Source organism: Silene latifolia, chromosome 8 (assembly GCF_048544455.1).
Source record: "Silene latifolia isolate original U9 population chromosome 8, ASM4854445v1, whole genome shotgun sequence".
In the NCBI taxonomy this organism is placed as follows: Eukaryota; Viridiplantae; Streptophyta; class Magnoliopsida; order Caryophyllales; family Caryophyllaceae; genus Silene; species Silene latifolia.
In genome coordinates, this window is record NC_133533.1 from 10,374,297 (window position 1) to 10,390,588 (window position 16,292).

Consider the following 16,292-nt stretch of genomic DNA (forward strand, 5'->3'; position numbering starts at 1 on the left):
GGATCAGGTCGGATCGGGTCATTTCAGGTTTCAGGTGACCTATTGTCGGGTCACATTGATTCAGGGATGATCGTATAGGCCATTTTGGGCGGTTCGTTTTCGGGTTAATGGCTAAAGCACTTTAGATTAAAAAATGTACGGAATATTTATTAGGTACAGTTCTAACTTCTAACCAATGAAACTTTATTTAGATATATACGGAGTATATAACATTAATATGACTTAGTACTTGTTGTTTCGGGTCATTTTTGGGCACTTCATGTCATTTTGGATTGGGACAATTACGGAGCTGGTTTTTTCTAGTCAGGTCAGTATTGAGTCAATTAAGATTCGGGCTGGGTCAATTCGGATTTTGGGTCATATTCGGACCAAGTAAGTTCAGGCCACTTTCGAATCTCAGGCCAGTCTTATAAACTCGGATAATTCAAATCGGGTCAGCTTTGACAAGTCTACTTTGAATGATTTGTGCCGGATACTTGTTGATGCGAGGAGAGGACTGCTTGTAAGGAAACGTGGGCTATAATTTCTGGGCTTATGGGCTGAATACTTGGGCCAAAAACACAAGTTAAATATATTTGGAAATGGACTGCTTACTTTTTCAGCCCTACACAAATTCTTTCATAAAAGATAAAACTACCCTTTTCGTATTCTTTCATGTGTTTTGGTTATCTTTTCCGTATCGGAACATTTATTTAAAAAAAAAAAAACTTGGCTATGTACATTTTCAGTAGGTGGATTATAGTCCGATGTATTACCACCAATTGCTTAGTTTTTGAGCATTATAATAAAGTTTTCGAGTTTTATTTTAAAGTTTATGAGTTCATTCAATTAGACATTAAGCTCAAAAAATTACAATATAACTCAAAAACATTACATATAAGCTCAGTTAAATTTGAGTTTTGACGGCAAAAAATTAAAATGTCACTTATAAACTTTAAAAAACTCAAAAAAAATATACATAAACTCAAAAACTAATGAGATATAAGGTAGTACATCCGATGTATGTTCCTAGTTCTCGTACATTTTTAAAAACACAAAAAAGTGATCTTCCCGTATGATTTTATAGATTTTAAAAGATTCCTCCCTTTAACCAACTGTCGGAAAATGAGTAACTTCTCGGTTTATATTTCCAGAGACTTCATCATTCCATTAACTTGGGAAATTATCAAGCTAGTAGACAGTAACCCATTCATCAAACCGTCTTCTAGAGGAAGATGACTTGCTTTCGATTCGTCAAGGATATTCTGAAAAAATCACATCCAAGATCGAAAACCGACATAAAAGCAGACTGATTTTAAGTAAATAACTATAAAACCCAAAAACTGCTAAAGTCTAAAGTCATGATAGATGATTAGTGAATATACTGACAACATCACAAGTTCACATTCCTAAATCCTACTCCTAAGAATCAGTACAAAGTGCTAACACCCATAATCTTCATTTCATTAATTACTAATAACATTAAAACTTAATCAAGCACCAAAATCTCGATGTCGGAGCTGTTGTTGCCATCTTCAGGATCAGCAGCATTGGGTTGATGCATATTCTCAAAAATAGGCTCACAGATGCTCTCAACCTCTTTCAGTTTATCCACAATCTTTGTCGCATCGAGGAACAAATGATTCCAATCTAGCCATTGAATCGTCTGCTCGATAACATCCCCGAGCTTCCTCTTTTCCTTTCTCCCAATCTTCATCTCATACCTTCTTAATCTCTCCTTCGTCTCCAACACATAGTCTTCCAACCTATTTTTGGCCTTAGCCGTCTTCTTGCGCTCCTGTTCTTCGTCTTTGTACTTCTTAGCATCGCTCATCATCTTATCGATTTCATTCCTTGACAACCGACCACTGTGATCAGTAATAGTGATTTGCTCCTTATTGCGCGACCCATGAAGTTGGGCTGACACAGTGAGGATGCCATCATCATCAATGTCGAAGCAGACATCAATTTTTGGTACTCTTTTTGGAGCTCGGGGAAGGGAGTACAGGCGAAATCTACCCAATAAATTGTTCTTTTTAGCAATTGTTTCCTCACCTTCATAAATCGTGATATCAACAGATGGTTGGTTGTCATACGTAGTTGTAAAGCCTCCTACCACATTTTTAGTTGGCAGCGTTGTGTTTCGAGGAACTATAATTCTAAAATCACCACAATGGAGCCCAACGCCAAGAGATAGCGGAGTCACATCAACAATCACGGAACTTAAGCTGAGACTTTTGCCGGCCAATATTGCTGCGTGAAAAGCAGCACCATAGGCAATGGCTTCATCCGGGTTAATGCTTTTGCAAAGTTCCTTTCCCTGAAAAAACACTTGTAACAATTTTTGAACTTTAGGTATCCGGGTTGACCCACCCACGAGAACAACGTCATGGACATCACTTATTTCCATCTTAGCATCACTTAAACACTTCTGGACAGCTAAGATACAATCTGAAAACAAGTCCTTGTTCATCTTTTCAAAACGAGCACGACTTATAGTGGAACAGAAATCAATTCCATCACAAAGGCAATCGATATCAACAACTGTTTCGACAGTTGAAGAAAGGAGTTTCTTAGCCTTCTCACAAGCAACTCTCAACCTACTCATAGCTTTAGGATTCCCAGTCACGTCTTTATTATGTTTCCTCTGAAATTCAGCTGCAAAGTGATCCACCAACCTGTTGTCGAAATCTCGCCCACCGAGATGGGTGTCTCCACTAACAGCTTTCACTTCGAAAGCATCCTTTCCAATGGAAACCAAAGATACATCAAATGTCCCACCACCTAGATCAAAAACCAACACGATTTTTGAGAGACAATCACCAGATTGAACCTTCTTGTCGAGACCATAAGCTATGGCCGCTGCAGTGGGCTCATTAATGATACGCAGGACATCAAGCCCTGCAATAGTGGCAGCATCTTTAGTGGCTTGACGCTGAGCATTGTTGAAGTAGGCAGGGACAGTGACAACTGCGTGTTTCACTGCAGAACCAATATACGCCTCTGCTATCTCTTTCATCTTGAAAAGTATCATTGAGGAAATTTCCTCAGGGGAGAATTGCTTTTCTTCACCTTTGTAACTGACCTCAATTAAAGGCTTCTTGTCGTCGTAGGAATCAGGAGTAGCGATCACTTTAAATGGCCAGAGCTTCATGTCATTCTGTACAGTTGTGTCATTGAATTTCTTGCCTATAAGCCTCTTTGCATCTGTGAATAGTTCAGTAATTGTAGCTGCCTATAATCAGGAGACTCAATGCAATTTGTAACAGGGTTCTCATCAACTAATTACAAAATCATTAACCACAGCATCAAAGATTTCTACCTATAATCAAGGAATGTTGTTTTGTACTCCGTATATATAGTTCTTATACGGAGTATTAGATTGTACATATCTTCGGTCAACTAGAAATAGTCTCTATGTGCACAGGGTATGGATGTGTAGCACACCCCCTACCTTGGAATCTGCGGGAACTTTTGAGTTACTGGGGTAATGTATTGTTATATGATAAAACTTGCACCAAGAATTTACATTTACCAAGTTCAATTTTTGCGTGAAATGAGGCACAAAGTTAGTGTGACTACAAAGGGAGCAGGGGGCAAGGAACCAAGACCAAAAATCCACAGTACCCGAGTTGTCACAAATCACAATCGTATCCATACAAACCAAAGAATAATGAGTTTTCAACGACAATACGCTATATGATATCATCCTACGAAACTGACTTAAGAAAGCATAAGTTATGGCGGTCAAAGCATAAACTTTGTATGTTATCCCTTTGTTACAATCATCTATTTCCCATTGCTTGAAATTTCCCTTGGAAAAAAAGCTAGTGAGTGCTTAATTCTAAGTCTTCCCTATGATACAATTAAAATCGCATAGACCGACTTGTATTTCACAAATTTAAGAACATAAACAAATTTTTCAAATCATTTTACTCGAATCCTTGATGATTTTTGACAAACAAAAGAACTCTGGAGAGATAGTTTCTCATTAAGTTATTGTCATACCCAATTACCCACTACTACCCCTGTATTTTTTTCGTACCCGTTATTATTGCTTGACTCAAAATGTTTAGATTTGCTCTATGTCATTATACAACAAGTACAATCTTACTCTACTTTTATAAACATGTGTGTCAAATTAACAATGAACATAACATCAACCCAAAACAACTACTCCTAGCTACTCCCTCCATCCCGGTCATTTGTTGTCCCATACTCCCATTCCACTTTAAGTAAGAAAACTAGATTGATCCTAGACTCCTAGAGGGTAGGACCAACCTATCTTATCATTTCGAATGAGTGAGGTGAGTTGAAGCCACCGGCTTTCAAGCCACCTGAAAAGAGATAAGTTGTCATATTCCACTTTGGGTGTCTTAGTCAATTATTGTCCTTTCTATTTAAGGATTGCATTTGATGAACAATATCTTTCACACACAATTTGGTCTACTTGTCAATCTTATAATTGGTCCCTCCTGTTTTCTTGGTCTTTGTGTCAAAACCAAAGGACAACAATTGACAGCTCACTAATTAACAGTAAATGAATATCTTTTTTACAAGCATTGATTCAACTCAGAGTGTGAAACCGTCTTATTCTATAATTTGTACTACTAATATGAACTAAGCACTCAAAGTAGATGAAATATAAAGATAGCATCTCAATTATTTGTTTACTTTTTGATTTCCAGCAAAAGGTATTTTAATAAAAGGTAAACAAATAATTGAGACGGAAGGAGTATATGAGTAGAACAATACCAAAGATAGTATTGGAGGCATTTGCCGAGGCTTGGTTTTTGGCGGCTTCACCAATAAGCCGCTCGTGTTGGTTGAATGCAACCCAAGACGGCGTCGTACGGTTACCTAAGTCGTTGATGATAATCTCGACTCGATTTTGCTCCGGTTGCCATACGCCTACACATGAGTATGTCGTCCCGAGATCTATTCCTATTGCCGACCAATGTTTTTCCCCTTTCTCTGCCATTTCTACTTCTCTTCCAATTTATTTCTCCTGGTTTATTACTGAGAAGCGAAAGATCTTTTGAGTATTTGGGCGGGGTTTCATCGGGGGTTAGTTCGGGTCGAGCCGGGTTGTTTTGGGTTTTGGGTGTTTTTTTGGATATGTCGGTCTGGTCATTTTCGAGTCAATCGGTCGGGTTATTTCAAGTTCGGGACAGTTTTTGGCCAATGATTAAGAGAGAGAAAAATACTCCCTCCTATTCACAATAAACCTCCATATTTCAATTTTCGTATATTCACAATAACCTCTCTATTTCCGGCCAAACAACTAAATTGGTAAAAAAAGTGAAGAGTAATCACCGGATTGGTAAAAAAACTATCAGTTAGTCTTGCTTGTGACGGGCTAATCCCGTCACAAGCTTGTGACCTCTCACAAAAAGGGAGAGGGGCACTCTCCATATGCTTCCGACTCACCTCTCAATGGGTATTTTGTGAGAGGAAACGGTATCCGTCTATGAGATTTTGTGAAAAACTATGGTTTATGACGAATTGTTAAAAACAATGTGGAATTAAGGCAAATTGGCCAAAAAAGTTATAACCATGTTTTGTTTAATATTCTTATAACTAAATTTGAACAAACTACCCTTGCTCAAATTAATGACCCAATTAAAACACTAATCGAAATCTTGTCAAATATGGCAATTTGAGACAACTCAGTTCCGATATAATCCAAACTACCCTTGCCAAATTAATGACGCAACTAAGGACGAGTCAGTTTGAGCCGTGTCGATTTCGGGGGTTTACAAGAATTCGGGTCTTGTCATTCGAAATTGGATCATTTTCGGGTCATCTATTATGAAGTTATTTATGAATAATAATCAGTTTATAACAATAAACATTTGGGTCGATTATATTGGGTCAGACAACTCGGTTTTCGAGTCATTTTTACCAGGTTAAGTACGAGTCATTTCAGTCAAAATCAATTATTTGGCTATACGTCAATTGAATAAAGGCCATTTTGGATTTCATCATTTTTAGGGTCAATTTATAACTTATAAGGATGGGAGAACGGAGAAGTATCTGATTTCGATCGAGTTTGGAGAAGGTTGGATTATTTCAAATTAGGGATCATAGTTGAGTTGCTAAAGACGAGTCTCGGATCAATTGTTTTGAATCGGACTACTTGCGCAAGGGTAGTTTTGTCAAATCTATTTGGAATAATGAAAAATTAAGCAAAAATGTAACTTTTTTGCCAAATTCGTCCCAATTCTTCATTCTTTTTACCAATTCGTCACATGTCATAGTTTTTTACCAATCTGGCCAATACCTTTCACTTTTTTTACCAATTTGGTTGTTTGGCCCCTATTTCCTTATTTGGTATTGTTTTCATTGACAAAATGACCAAATGACCCTTATAAAATGTTGATTATTACAACCCAACCCCTACTTACCCAATACAATTAAGATATTAACCCAACCCATAATTACCCCACACACTAAACTAACCCAGCCCAACCCCTCATTAACTCTAATCCCTTCCGTCATATATACCCTATTCCCCATCTAAAAACCCTAGACCATATCTCTCTCTTTCGCCATTGTTCTTCTCACAATCTGCATCTGTATATCTCTCTTCGTCTTCCAGAACCATATTCTGCCCTTAACCTCTTCTTATCTTCTCTCAAAACAACTCTTCCATCAATTTAATCGGTTTCATCTTCATCCTTCTCATCCTCGCATCAATCACCATTAATGGACTGTTTGTCCGATGAAGGTAAAGACGACGATTTGTGTTCCTTTTCTTCTAATCTGAGTTTACTTAACTTATATTTTGAGTATGGTCCTTTTTTATTTAATTACTCCGCAATTTCTGCTGATGATGATGTTGATCTGGGTGAGAGGGAGAAGAGATCTAATGTTGTTGATGATTCATGCGATATTAGCTCAGTTGATTATGCATGTTCTGCTTATGTTGTACCTGATTCACTTAGTGATTTAGATACTGTTGTACCTGATTCTTGCATGGAGGGTTCAATGGTTGAAGAAGATATTGAGGAGGAAAGAAGGAGGATGGCTTTGTATATTAAGGAAGAATCTGAGAAGAAGGTGGAGAGATGGAGTAGGATGCGTGAAACCTCAGGGTATAAACGGTGGTTTATTTAGGAGCTCTGTAAATATTGGCCTGCTTTTTGGGTTTTACTAGAAGATGAGGATGATCAGGGTGTGAACGATCAGGGTATTAGGTATAAGGGGTATTTTGATGATGATGATTCTTCTGATGCTGCCTAATCTCCTGATGATGATCCTTGCGTTGCTTAATTGAGGTTTATTTCTTATTCCCTGATTTACTTTTTGTTGCGTTTAAATGGACTTGTGATGATAAATTTTTGCACTTTGATTTCTGCTCAATATATTTGAACTACCCCAATGATTTTTTAATTGAGGGGATTTGATAGCCTACCAATATTGTTATACACGCATAACGCCACCACTTTTTATTGTGAAGAGGCTATGTATGGATAACAATCATGGGAGTAATGTTTATTATTGCTGAAAACTAAAAACCTCAAGTTTAATGCTTAAATCCACCATGCCATTAACTGATAAGAAGAAAAAGTTGTGCAAAGTTCATACTGATCAAATTGAAATTACAAATACTTGAAGACTATAACATGATCTTCGGTTATCTTCTGGTTTGACTTGATTGTTTCCAATTGTTTGATCTTTTTTTCATCTGCATAATATTTCCTGTCTTTTAGTTGCATCAAAATGTTTACTGATATTTTAGTTGCTGCAAAATGCTTCAAATCTTTGAGTTGCAAAATGTTGATATCTATAGCAAAAAGTTGATCAACTGCATCTACATCATTAACAACCTGAAATGTTAATATAAAAAATGTTTACTGATCTTTTAGTTGCTGCAAAATGCTTCAAATCTTTCAGTTGCAAAATGTTGACATCCATAGCTAAAAGTTGATCAACTACATGTACTTCATTTTCTACCTATAATATTCATCTTCATAACATGCACACATGTCTATAAAAACATCACCATAGCCTGCCTGTGCAGTAATGTTGCTGTTAGAACACATTGTGTTGATGATGCCAAGTCCCTTTGTTATTTGATTGTTTGCTCTTAGTTGAAATGATTAGTGATTGAAGCAATCAAATGGACTTTCAACAATGATTTAAGATGATCAAGATAATCAAGAAATTCAAGACAATGATATTTTCTAAGCCTTAGTCGAAAAATGTAAGAGTAAATGCAACATTCTCATTTAAGTCAAGTAATGGCAAAACCATGCAACAGTACGCTGTACTGTGGTTTCTGGTACTATCATATGGAGGAGGAATTTCGACCAAAATGTTTTAAGTGTTAAAACTTTGTAAACTTCAAACCTTAAACATTTGAATTTTCAAAAGCTTGAAAATAATCTGAAATTTTGGAGTCACAAGCCCACTTGACTAAGCCTCTAGATTTGTGCAAACACCTTTTACTAAAATGGTAAATAAGACTTGTCAAACTTCTAAAGTAAGAAAAGCTTTTTTCCATTTTGGTAAAATGTCACATGTTGAGTGTAGTAGCTTAAGTTTTCTGATTTCTTAAGCCCCAAGCCTATAGTCTAACACTTACCATCACTCAAGGCTATCATTTTAATATTTGATTTAATTTTTCTAAGTTGTACTTACCTAAGACTAAATCCACTATAAATAGAGTGTCTTAGTCACATTTATTTCTTAAGACTTCCAAAGCATTTATTGTAAAAACCTTGCAAATCATTTGTGCATTTAAAGCTTTGTTCTTCAAGTATTTGCAAAACGTTTTTCTGATTTTAAGTCTTCAAATTGTTTTCGAAAAAGCTGTAAAAACCTCCAAGTATCAGTTCGCTGTACTGTGACATAATGAGTTTGTTCCATGATTCTCGTGTTATATCTTCATCGTAATCTCCATGTTCATTCAGTGAACTCTTGAGATTCAAGATTCTGTAACACCTTGAGATAGAACCCATAAACTCTTGAAGCGGAGTAGCTTTAAGTTTGAGTGCAACCGGAGTAGGTTGGCGAGTTATTTTCATTGTAATGGGTTTAGTAAGTTTGAGTAAATTTCTAAACAAGCAATAAAATAACGGTTGGACGTAGGCCTCGGAGTAGAGGCTGAACCAATTTTTTAAAATGTCGTTTGTTTGTTCATTTACTTTTACGTTCTTCTACTTTGCTATTTCTCGCATGTACCTAATCAAGTTCTGTGTCACAGTCACCTATACTGTGACATAGAACTGCTGTACCTTCTTGTGAACTTACATTCAATTAAGTTTCTCAAGTCTTGTACTTCAATATTATTTACTTAAGTTAATCAATTAACCAAGTTAAGGATAAAATTTTTAAAAGGTACACCTAATTCACCCCCTCCCCCTCTTAGGTGTTAATCGTTCTTAACTCTTCAATTGCCAACAAGGTCAATTTCCCTTGTTGGTTCATTACTGCATCCATTGCCACTTGCTCCATTCTCTGTTTGTAATATACTGCTAAGTGAATTCACTAATTCACTTATACAGTTTGCATCACCAACATTCTAAACATACCTTATGCATTGTATGACTAAATTAATGTGAGCACTGAGATACTCAGACAATAAAGCAGTTGCTACTAGTTTTGACTTGTGCATATGTGGGACATGATAATCTATACCACCTTTCTTTTTCATTATTTCAAGCATACATGCTTGTAAGTGTTGTAACGTTATCCAAACATAATTAAGTTTTAGAACATCTTGTTCTTCAAATGCAATGACTGTGTTATGTATAAGTTCGTCCAACTTCAAAGATTTTTTTTGTTGGAGAGATTGAATAGACCTAAAAAATCCCAAATCTAAGACATTCAAGTCTGGTGAATTTGATGGTTGATATGCCATTTCAATGTTCCAACCATCTGCTGTAGTTGCTTTTTTTGAAATCTTGATCATCATTAGTAAAATGTGAACGAGCATTGTCTTATGCTTACTCAAATTAGAAGGCCACTTAGCCTTTATAGCAGATAACACACAATTAAGTACCTTGTCTTTGGTTACTTGTTTGTTTATTGACTCAATGTTTTTGGTTTCTAATGTGTCTGCTACTCTGTTTTTTGAGTTTCTCTTTGCTGGTACCTTTGAACAAATGGCCAAATACCTAACTTTCCTTGTAGTAGGTTTGGAAATATAAAACCATTTTTCATTTATGTGAACAATATTACTCTGATCTTTGAAAATGACTCGTTTAGTTAGTTCATGATATTGTAAATGGGAAAGACTGAAAATTAATCTAGTAAGGTTGTTTTTGTTTGAGTGAATTTGTGACACCCCTCGTTGAGGCAACAAAATATAACTAGTAAATCGTGGCGGAAACACGAGATTTTTAAAACTTTTAAGACTTCTAATGCAGTCCAACGCGAGGTATCACCAACACGATAAATAAGTTTAGATAGTTAAGTTTAAGTTTACAACACAAGTCAATTTATTGGGGAAAAGATATCTCACGAATTAACATAGTTCAAAAGTAGGTGAGTCTATTAAATGATAACTAAATAAGGTCCGAGGTAAGAACTCGCTAGCTCACACGGTCTTCCCCACTTAAGCTTCATCACCAACCTGTCATTCATAATAAATATGAAAGCCACAGTAAGTGGGGAGTAACTCAGGGTTCTCCCAGCCACAATATGTCAAAATACAAGTAATTAGAAATGTAATTAAACAAACAAGCATAAGAATAAATACTTACGGTAACAAGAGGATCATGATTAGTATACAAAATGCGATAAGAGTAGATGTGCATAAATGAGAGAAGAGTAATTAGGTCAAACGGTCAAATATTGACTCGACTCAAATGTAAGACAAATTACAAAGTATAGACTCAAACAAGACAACCCTATAGACCCCAACCTCTTGGTAGGACGACGATCATAATACGGTCCTAGTCTAAACCTGGCCAGACTCTCGGGATGGACGACACCCGATTCGACAAACGATACCAAATCGTATCCAAGACTCGAAATATGGTACACCTAACAGTGCCCGAAAGTCGAGTAACCTCAAATCGAAACCTTGTCACCTAACCGTGACCCCCGGTCCGAAGAGGCGGAAGGAAAAATAGCCCAACTCGGAAACAATGGCACCTAACCGTGACCCAATGTCCGAGGGCAAATAAATAAGGAATGTCGAGTAGTCTCACAATGTAAAACGTCACACTCGGGTCACTAATACGAGCAACAAAGGTTTCACAAACATAACGTAAACAATTCATGTGATGCATGTATAAAATATAAGAGTAAAACAATTATCAGGTGCGCTCTGCACGGTGGGCACCTGCTGCCGCCCACCGGCAGAGGATACATCTTGAAGATGAAACAAGGTAAAAATCTTTGAAATGTTTGTTCGGTAGGAGGCCATTGCCGCCCACCGGCAGGGAACACCTGCTATAGTCCATTTAGTTCAAAAAGGCACATTGTGTGTTCTCTGCCGGTTGACCGGCTGCCGGCCCACCGGCAGGGAACACACCCAGATATAAAAGACACCAAAATTGCATTGTCCTCGCTGCCGGTTGGTAGACCGGCTGCCGGTCCACCGGCAGGGACATACATTGAACTTAACAAAACACAAGGGGCTCTCTGCCGGTTGGTAGACCGGCTGCCGGTCCACCGGCAGAGATATACAAAGGCTAAATTCTTCTTTTTTTCAACTCAGGAATGCAAGGTCTCGCTGCCGGTTGGTAGGCCGGCTGTCGGCCCACCGGCAGGGACACACAGAGCACGAAAACACCAACAAACAACATCCAAAGTCTTCCAAATTCAACTATCTTTCATCTAATCATTTCATACTTCCCTAATATGATGAATACTCAGAAAATTACCACTTTCAAGATGTAACTAACATATGGGGTTGGTTATTAATCATTAAAATGAGGTTTAATCATGTAATTATGAGAGAATTCCTTTAAGACCATCTCATATTTCACCATATTACAACTAGGCATGAAATTACTCCTTAAACATGTGAGAATTATCATACAAGCATTCTACTCAACACCAAATCACCAAAGGGCATGAAAGACATCAAATTTAACATTCTTGTGAGTCTAATACTACACAATTCACACAATTTTAACATAAAAGTCGAGTAACCTATCACCGTTACCTTTTTGCACTTCAATCTTCTAAAGACTCGTCAATGATGTAGCTATCCTCCTCCGGGTTGTCCAATTTCTCCCCTAAACACAAAAATAAAGACATTAAGGCAAGAATCCACATCCTTGTAAGATGAGAATTTCGAAATAGAGGAAAAGATGGCAACTTTCTTACTTAGAAAGAAAGGAAATGAGAAAAGGAAGAGAATGGCGCGAAAAGGAACGAGATTGGTGAAGAATTGAGTGAGTTATGGTGATTTTAGGGTTGAGAGGAAAGGGTTTAACAATGGTGGTGTGTTTGTTGGGAATTTTCAGAAATTAGAAGTGAGGGAGATGAAGTTGTGAGGGTTTAGTTGAGGTTTGGTGTAGAGAAAAGAGAAGGAAAAAGGGCCATGAGTCAAGTTAAGCCCAATAACTCAAAATGAGTCGGTATCCACTAGAATTTCCGCCTCAAACCTATTATAATTCAAGACGGAGAATAATATTATTAGAATCTACACTATTATTACCGTTACACGGCTATGACGATATTTCATGAAAATAGCTTTAAATAATAATTATTTAATAAAAATTTCTTAAAAGTTTATTTAAAATATAAGGAAAGGGCGGGGTGTTACAATCATCCCACCTTTTTAAAAAGTTTCGCCCTCGAAACTTGAAACGAAAGGCATTACCTTAAGAAAACAAACTAGGGTACTTGACACGCATGGAAGCCTCCGGCTCCCAAGTCTCTTCTTCTACATCACCACACTTCCACAAAACCTTTACCAAGGGCACCACTTTGCTCCTTAGCTTCTTCTCCTTCTTATCCAAGATACGAATCGGTCTCTCCTCGAAAGAAAGACTAGGCTCAAGCTCGGGAACTCCATTTTGCAACACATGACTAGGGTCGCTAATGTATTTCCTAAGTTGAGACACGTGGAAAACATCATGAACTTTACCCAAACTCGGGGGCAAATCCAATCTATAAGCCACGGCACCAATCCTTTTTATCACTTCATACGGTCCAATGTACTTCGGACTCAACTTCCCTTTAACTCCGAACCTCTTTACTCCTTTCATCGGGGACACTTTCAAGAACACCTTATCTCCAACTTCAAACTCCAAGGGTCGACGGCGGACATCGGCATAAGATTTTTGTCGATCTTGGGCGGCTTTCATTCTTTCACGGATGAGCTTCACTTGATCAATCGTCTCAGCTAACTTGTCGGGTCCTAGATCACGAACATCACTTGTTTGGTCCCAACAAATCGAACTACGGCATTTCCTTCCATAAAGGGCTTCATAAGGGGCCATCTTGATAGAAGCATGATAACTATTGTTGTAAGAAAATTCCACCAAAGGTAAGCTCTTCTCCCAACTAGAATGGAAATCAAGGGCACAAGCACGCAACAAGTCTTCTAGAGTTTGAATCGTCCTCTCGGATTGTCCATCGGTAGCGGCATGAAAAGCGGTACTCATCAACAACTTGCTACCCAAAGCATCTTGCAAAGCTTTCCAAAATCTCGAACAAAAACGCGGGTCACGATCCGATACGATCTCCTTAGGAACGCCATGGTAACGAACGATCTCTTCAACATAAGCACTAGCAAGACGGTCTAAACTCCAAGTCTCTTTGATAGGGATGAACCTAGCACACTTGGTTAACCTATCCACAACAACCCATACGACATCTTTTCCACCAACTGTCTTAGGCAAGGCCATCACAAAATCTATGGAAATGGACTCCCATTTCCATAAAGGAACATCCAACGGTTGTAGCAATCCACCGGGTCTCTTATGCTCAATCTTCACTTGTTGACAAGTAAGACACCTTCCAACATATGACACAATGTCATTCTTCATGTTAGGCCACCAAAACTGAAGCTTCAAATCTTTATACATCTTGTCTCCTCCGGGGTGAATCGAATAAGGGGATAGATGAGCTTCATCTAGAACTCTCTTCCTCAAATCAACGGTATCGGGCACGTACATGCGTCCTCGGTAACGAAGGTAACCTCTTGCATCAATCTCACAATCCTTTGCTTTCCCTTCAAGAAGCTTGGCTTGAAAACTTTTAAAGGTAGCATCGTCCACAAGGCTATCAAGGATCTCACGGTGAAGAACGGGCTCGGCAATCATAGCACCAAGATAGTCAAAACCACTCTCCACAAGTTGCAAACTTAACTTTCGAAACTCGGCACAAAGGTCATCGGGGAGCACACGAATAGCACTCAAGGAATGAGTAGACTTCCTACTAAGGGCATAGGCAACCACATTTGCCTTTCCTTCATGATATAACAATTCCAAGTCATAATCATTCACCAACTCCAACCAACGTCGTTGCCTCATATTCAAATCCTTTTGGGTGAAGATATACTTCAAACTCTTATGATCGGTGTAGATACGGCAATGAACTCCGATGAGATAGTGTCTCCACATCTTCAAGGCATGAACAATGGCGGCTAACTCCAAATCATGAGTGGGATAGTTCACCTCATGAACTCTCAATTGTCGCGAAGCATAGGCAACAACTCTCCTATTTTGCATAAGAACACAACCCAAACCCATCTTAGAGGCGTCACAAAACACATCAAAATCAATTCCATCCTCGGGCAAGGTCAACACGGGAGCGGTAGTCAACCTCTTCTTCAATTCTTGGAATGCATCTTCACAAGCTTCGGTCCACACAAACTTGGTCTCTTTCTTCAAAAGTTGAGTCATCGGTCTAGCAAGCTTGGAAAAATCTTTCACAAAGCGACGGTAGTAACCCGCCAAACCCAAGAAACTACGGATCTCACCAACATCGGTTGGACTCTTCCACTCAATCACGGCTTCAATCTTCGAAGGGTCTACCATGACACCATCCTTGGATATAACATGGCCTAGAAAAGACACCTTAGACAACCAAAATTCACACTTGGAGAATTTGGCAAACCACTTTTGACGACGAAGGATCTCTAAAATGATACGAAGGTGATCGGCATGCTCTTCTTCGGACTTGGAATAGATGAGGATATCGTCAATAAAGACCACAACACACTTGTCTAAGAACTCACTGAAGGTCCGGTTCATTTGGTCCATGAAGATAGAAGGGGCATTGGTTAAACCAAAGGGCATCACCTTAAACTCGAAGTGTCCATATCTCGTGCTAAAGGCGGTCTTAGGGATGTCGGACTCACGAACGGGAATTTGATGATAACCGGATCTCAAATCAATCTTGGAGAAAGTAGAAGCACCTTTGAGTTGATCGAACAAATCTTCAATTCTCGGTAGAGGATACTTGTTCTTGACGGTGACACGGTTAAGCTCACGGTAATCAATGCAAAGTCTCATGGATCCATCTTTCTTCTTCACAAAGAGAACGGGAGCACCCCAAGGCGAGGCACTAGGTCTAATGAATCCTTTCTCGATCATTTCATCAAGTTGCTTTCTCAACTCCTTCAACTCGGTTGGCGCCATGCGGTACGGGGCTTTAGCAATCGGACCGGTTCCGGGTACAAGGTCGATAGAGAACTCAACATCACGCTCGGGAGGAATTCCGGGCAATTCTTCGGGGAAAGACATCGGGAACTCACAAACCACGGGCACTTCTTCAATCTTTGGTAAGGAAGGGGAGGTAGAAGTCACTACGCATAGAAAGATTTGGTAACCTTTCCTCTTCATGCTCATCAACTTCAAAGCGGAAATCAATTTCACACCTTCTTGGGAATGAACTCCTTTATAGGATACGCGGGTGCCTAGCGGACTCTTGAGGCAAATCTTTTGGTCTCGACACTCGAATCTTGCATCATACTTTGACAACCAATCCATACCCAAAATTACATCGAATTCCTCAAGGGGAAAACGAAGTAGGTTAGCGGGGAATAAGGTTTCCGAAATAGAAATAGGAATGTCGGAGAAAGTGAGGGAGCAAGAGAATATTTCTCCGGAAGGTAAGGATATAGAAGTTTCCTCACTAGGAATGGGCTCAAGAGCTAGTTTTTCCGAAAACTTGGAAGATAAAAAGATAGAGATGCGCCGGTATCAAATAAAATGAGGCAAGGTTGATCAAAAATTGAGAACATACCCGTAATGATATCGGGATGAGCGGCGGCTTCGGCTCGACTCATGACAAAGATAGTTCCTCTTGGCCTAGCATTTGGAGTAGGAGCATTCTTCTTCTCGGGGCAATCGGCAACACGATGTCCGGGCTTCTTACAATGAAAGCAAGTCAAGGGC

The 16,292-nt window shown here is 38.7% G+C and overlaps 1 protein-coding gene across 2 annotated transcripts; it reads right to left on the minus strand.

Annotated features, from left to right (window-relative positions):
• Positions 1-1,326: 1,326 nt before the first annotated feature.
• LOC141596363 (heat shock 70 kDa protein 18-like) lies at positions 1,327-5,074 on the minus strand. 2 transcript variants are annotated; one of them, XM_074416493.1, is made up of 2 exons: positions 4,735-5,074; positions 1,327-3,186 (listed from the first exon to the last, which is right to left on the minus strand). In XM_074416493.1, exons 1-2 carry the CDS (start codon positions 4,958-4,960, stop codon positions 1,469-1,471), a joined length of 1,944 nt encoding a protein of 647 aa, XP_074272594.1. In that variant the 5' UTR covers positions 4,961-5,074; the 3' UTR covers positions 1,327-1,468. The 2 variants fall into 2 exon arrangements, with proteins under 2 accessions (XP_074272594.1, XP_074272595.1); XM_074416494.1 differs by having other exon boundaries at positions 1,327-3,214; positions 4,735-5,018.
• Positions 5,075-16,292: the final 11,218 nt, after the last annotated feature.

Excerpts from the sequence above, each read along its gene's own strand:
- LOC141596363 (XM_074416493.1), bottom strand. The coding sequence starts at position 4,960 with ATGGCAGAGAAAGGGGAAAAACATTGGTCGGCAATAGGAATAGATCTC. Across the intron at positions 3,187-4,734 it reads TGCCTCCAATACTATCTTTG|ATGCAAAGAGGCTTATAGGC; the intron begins GTATTGTTCTAC and ends AACTATTCACAG.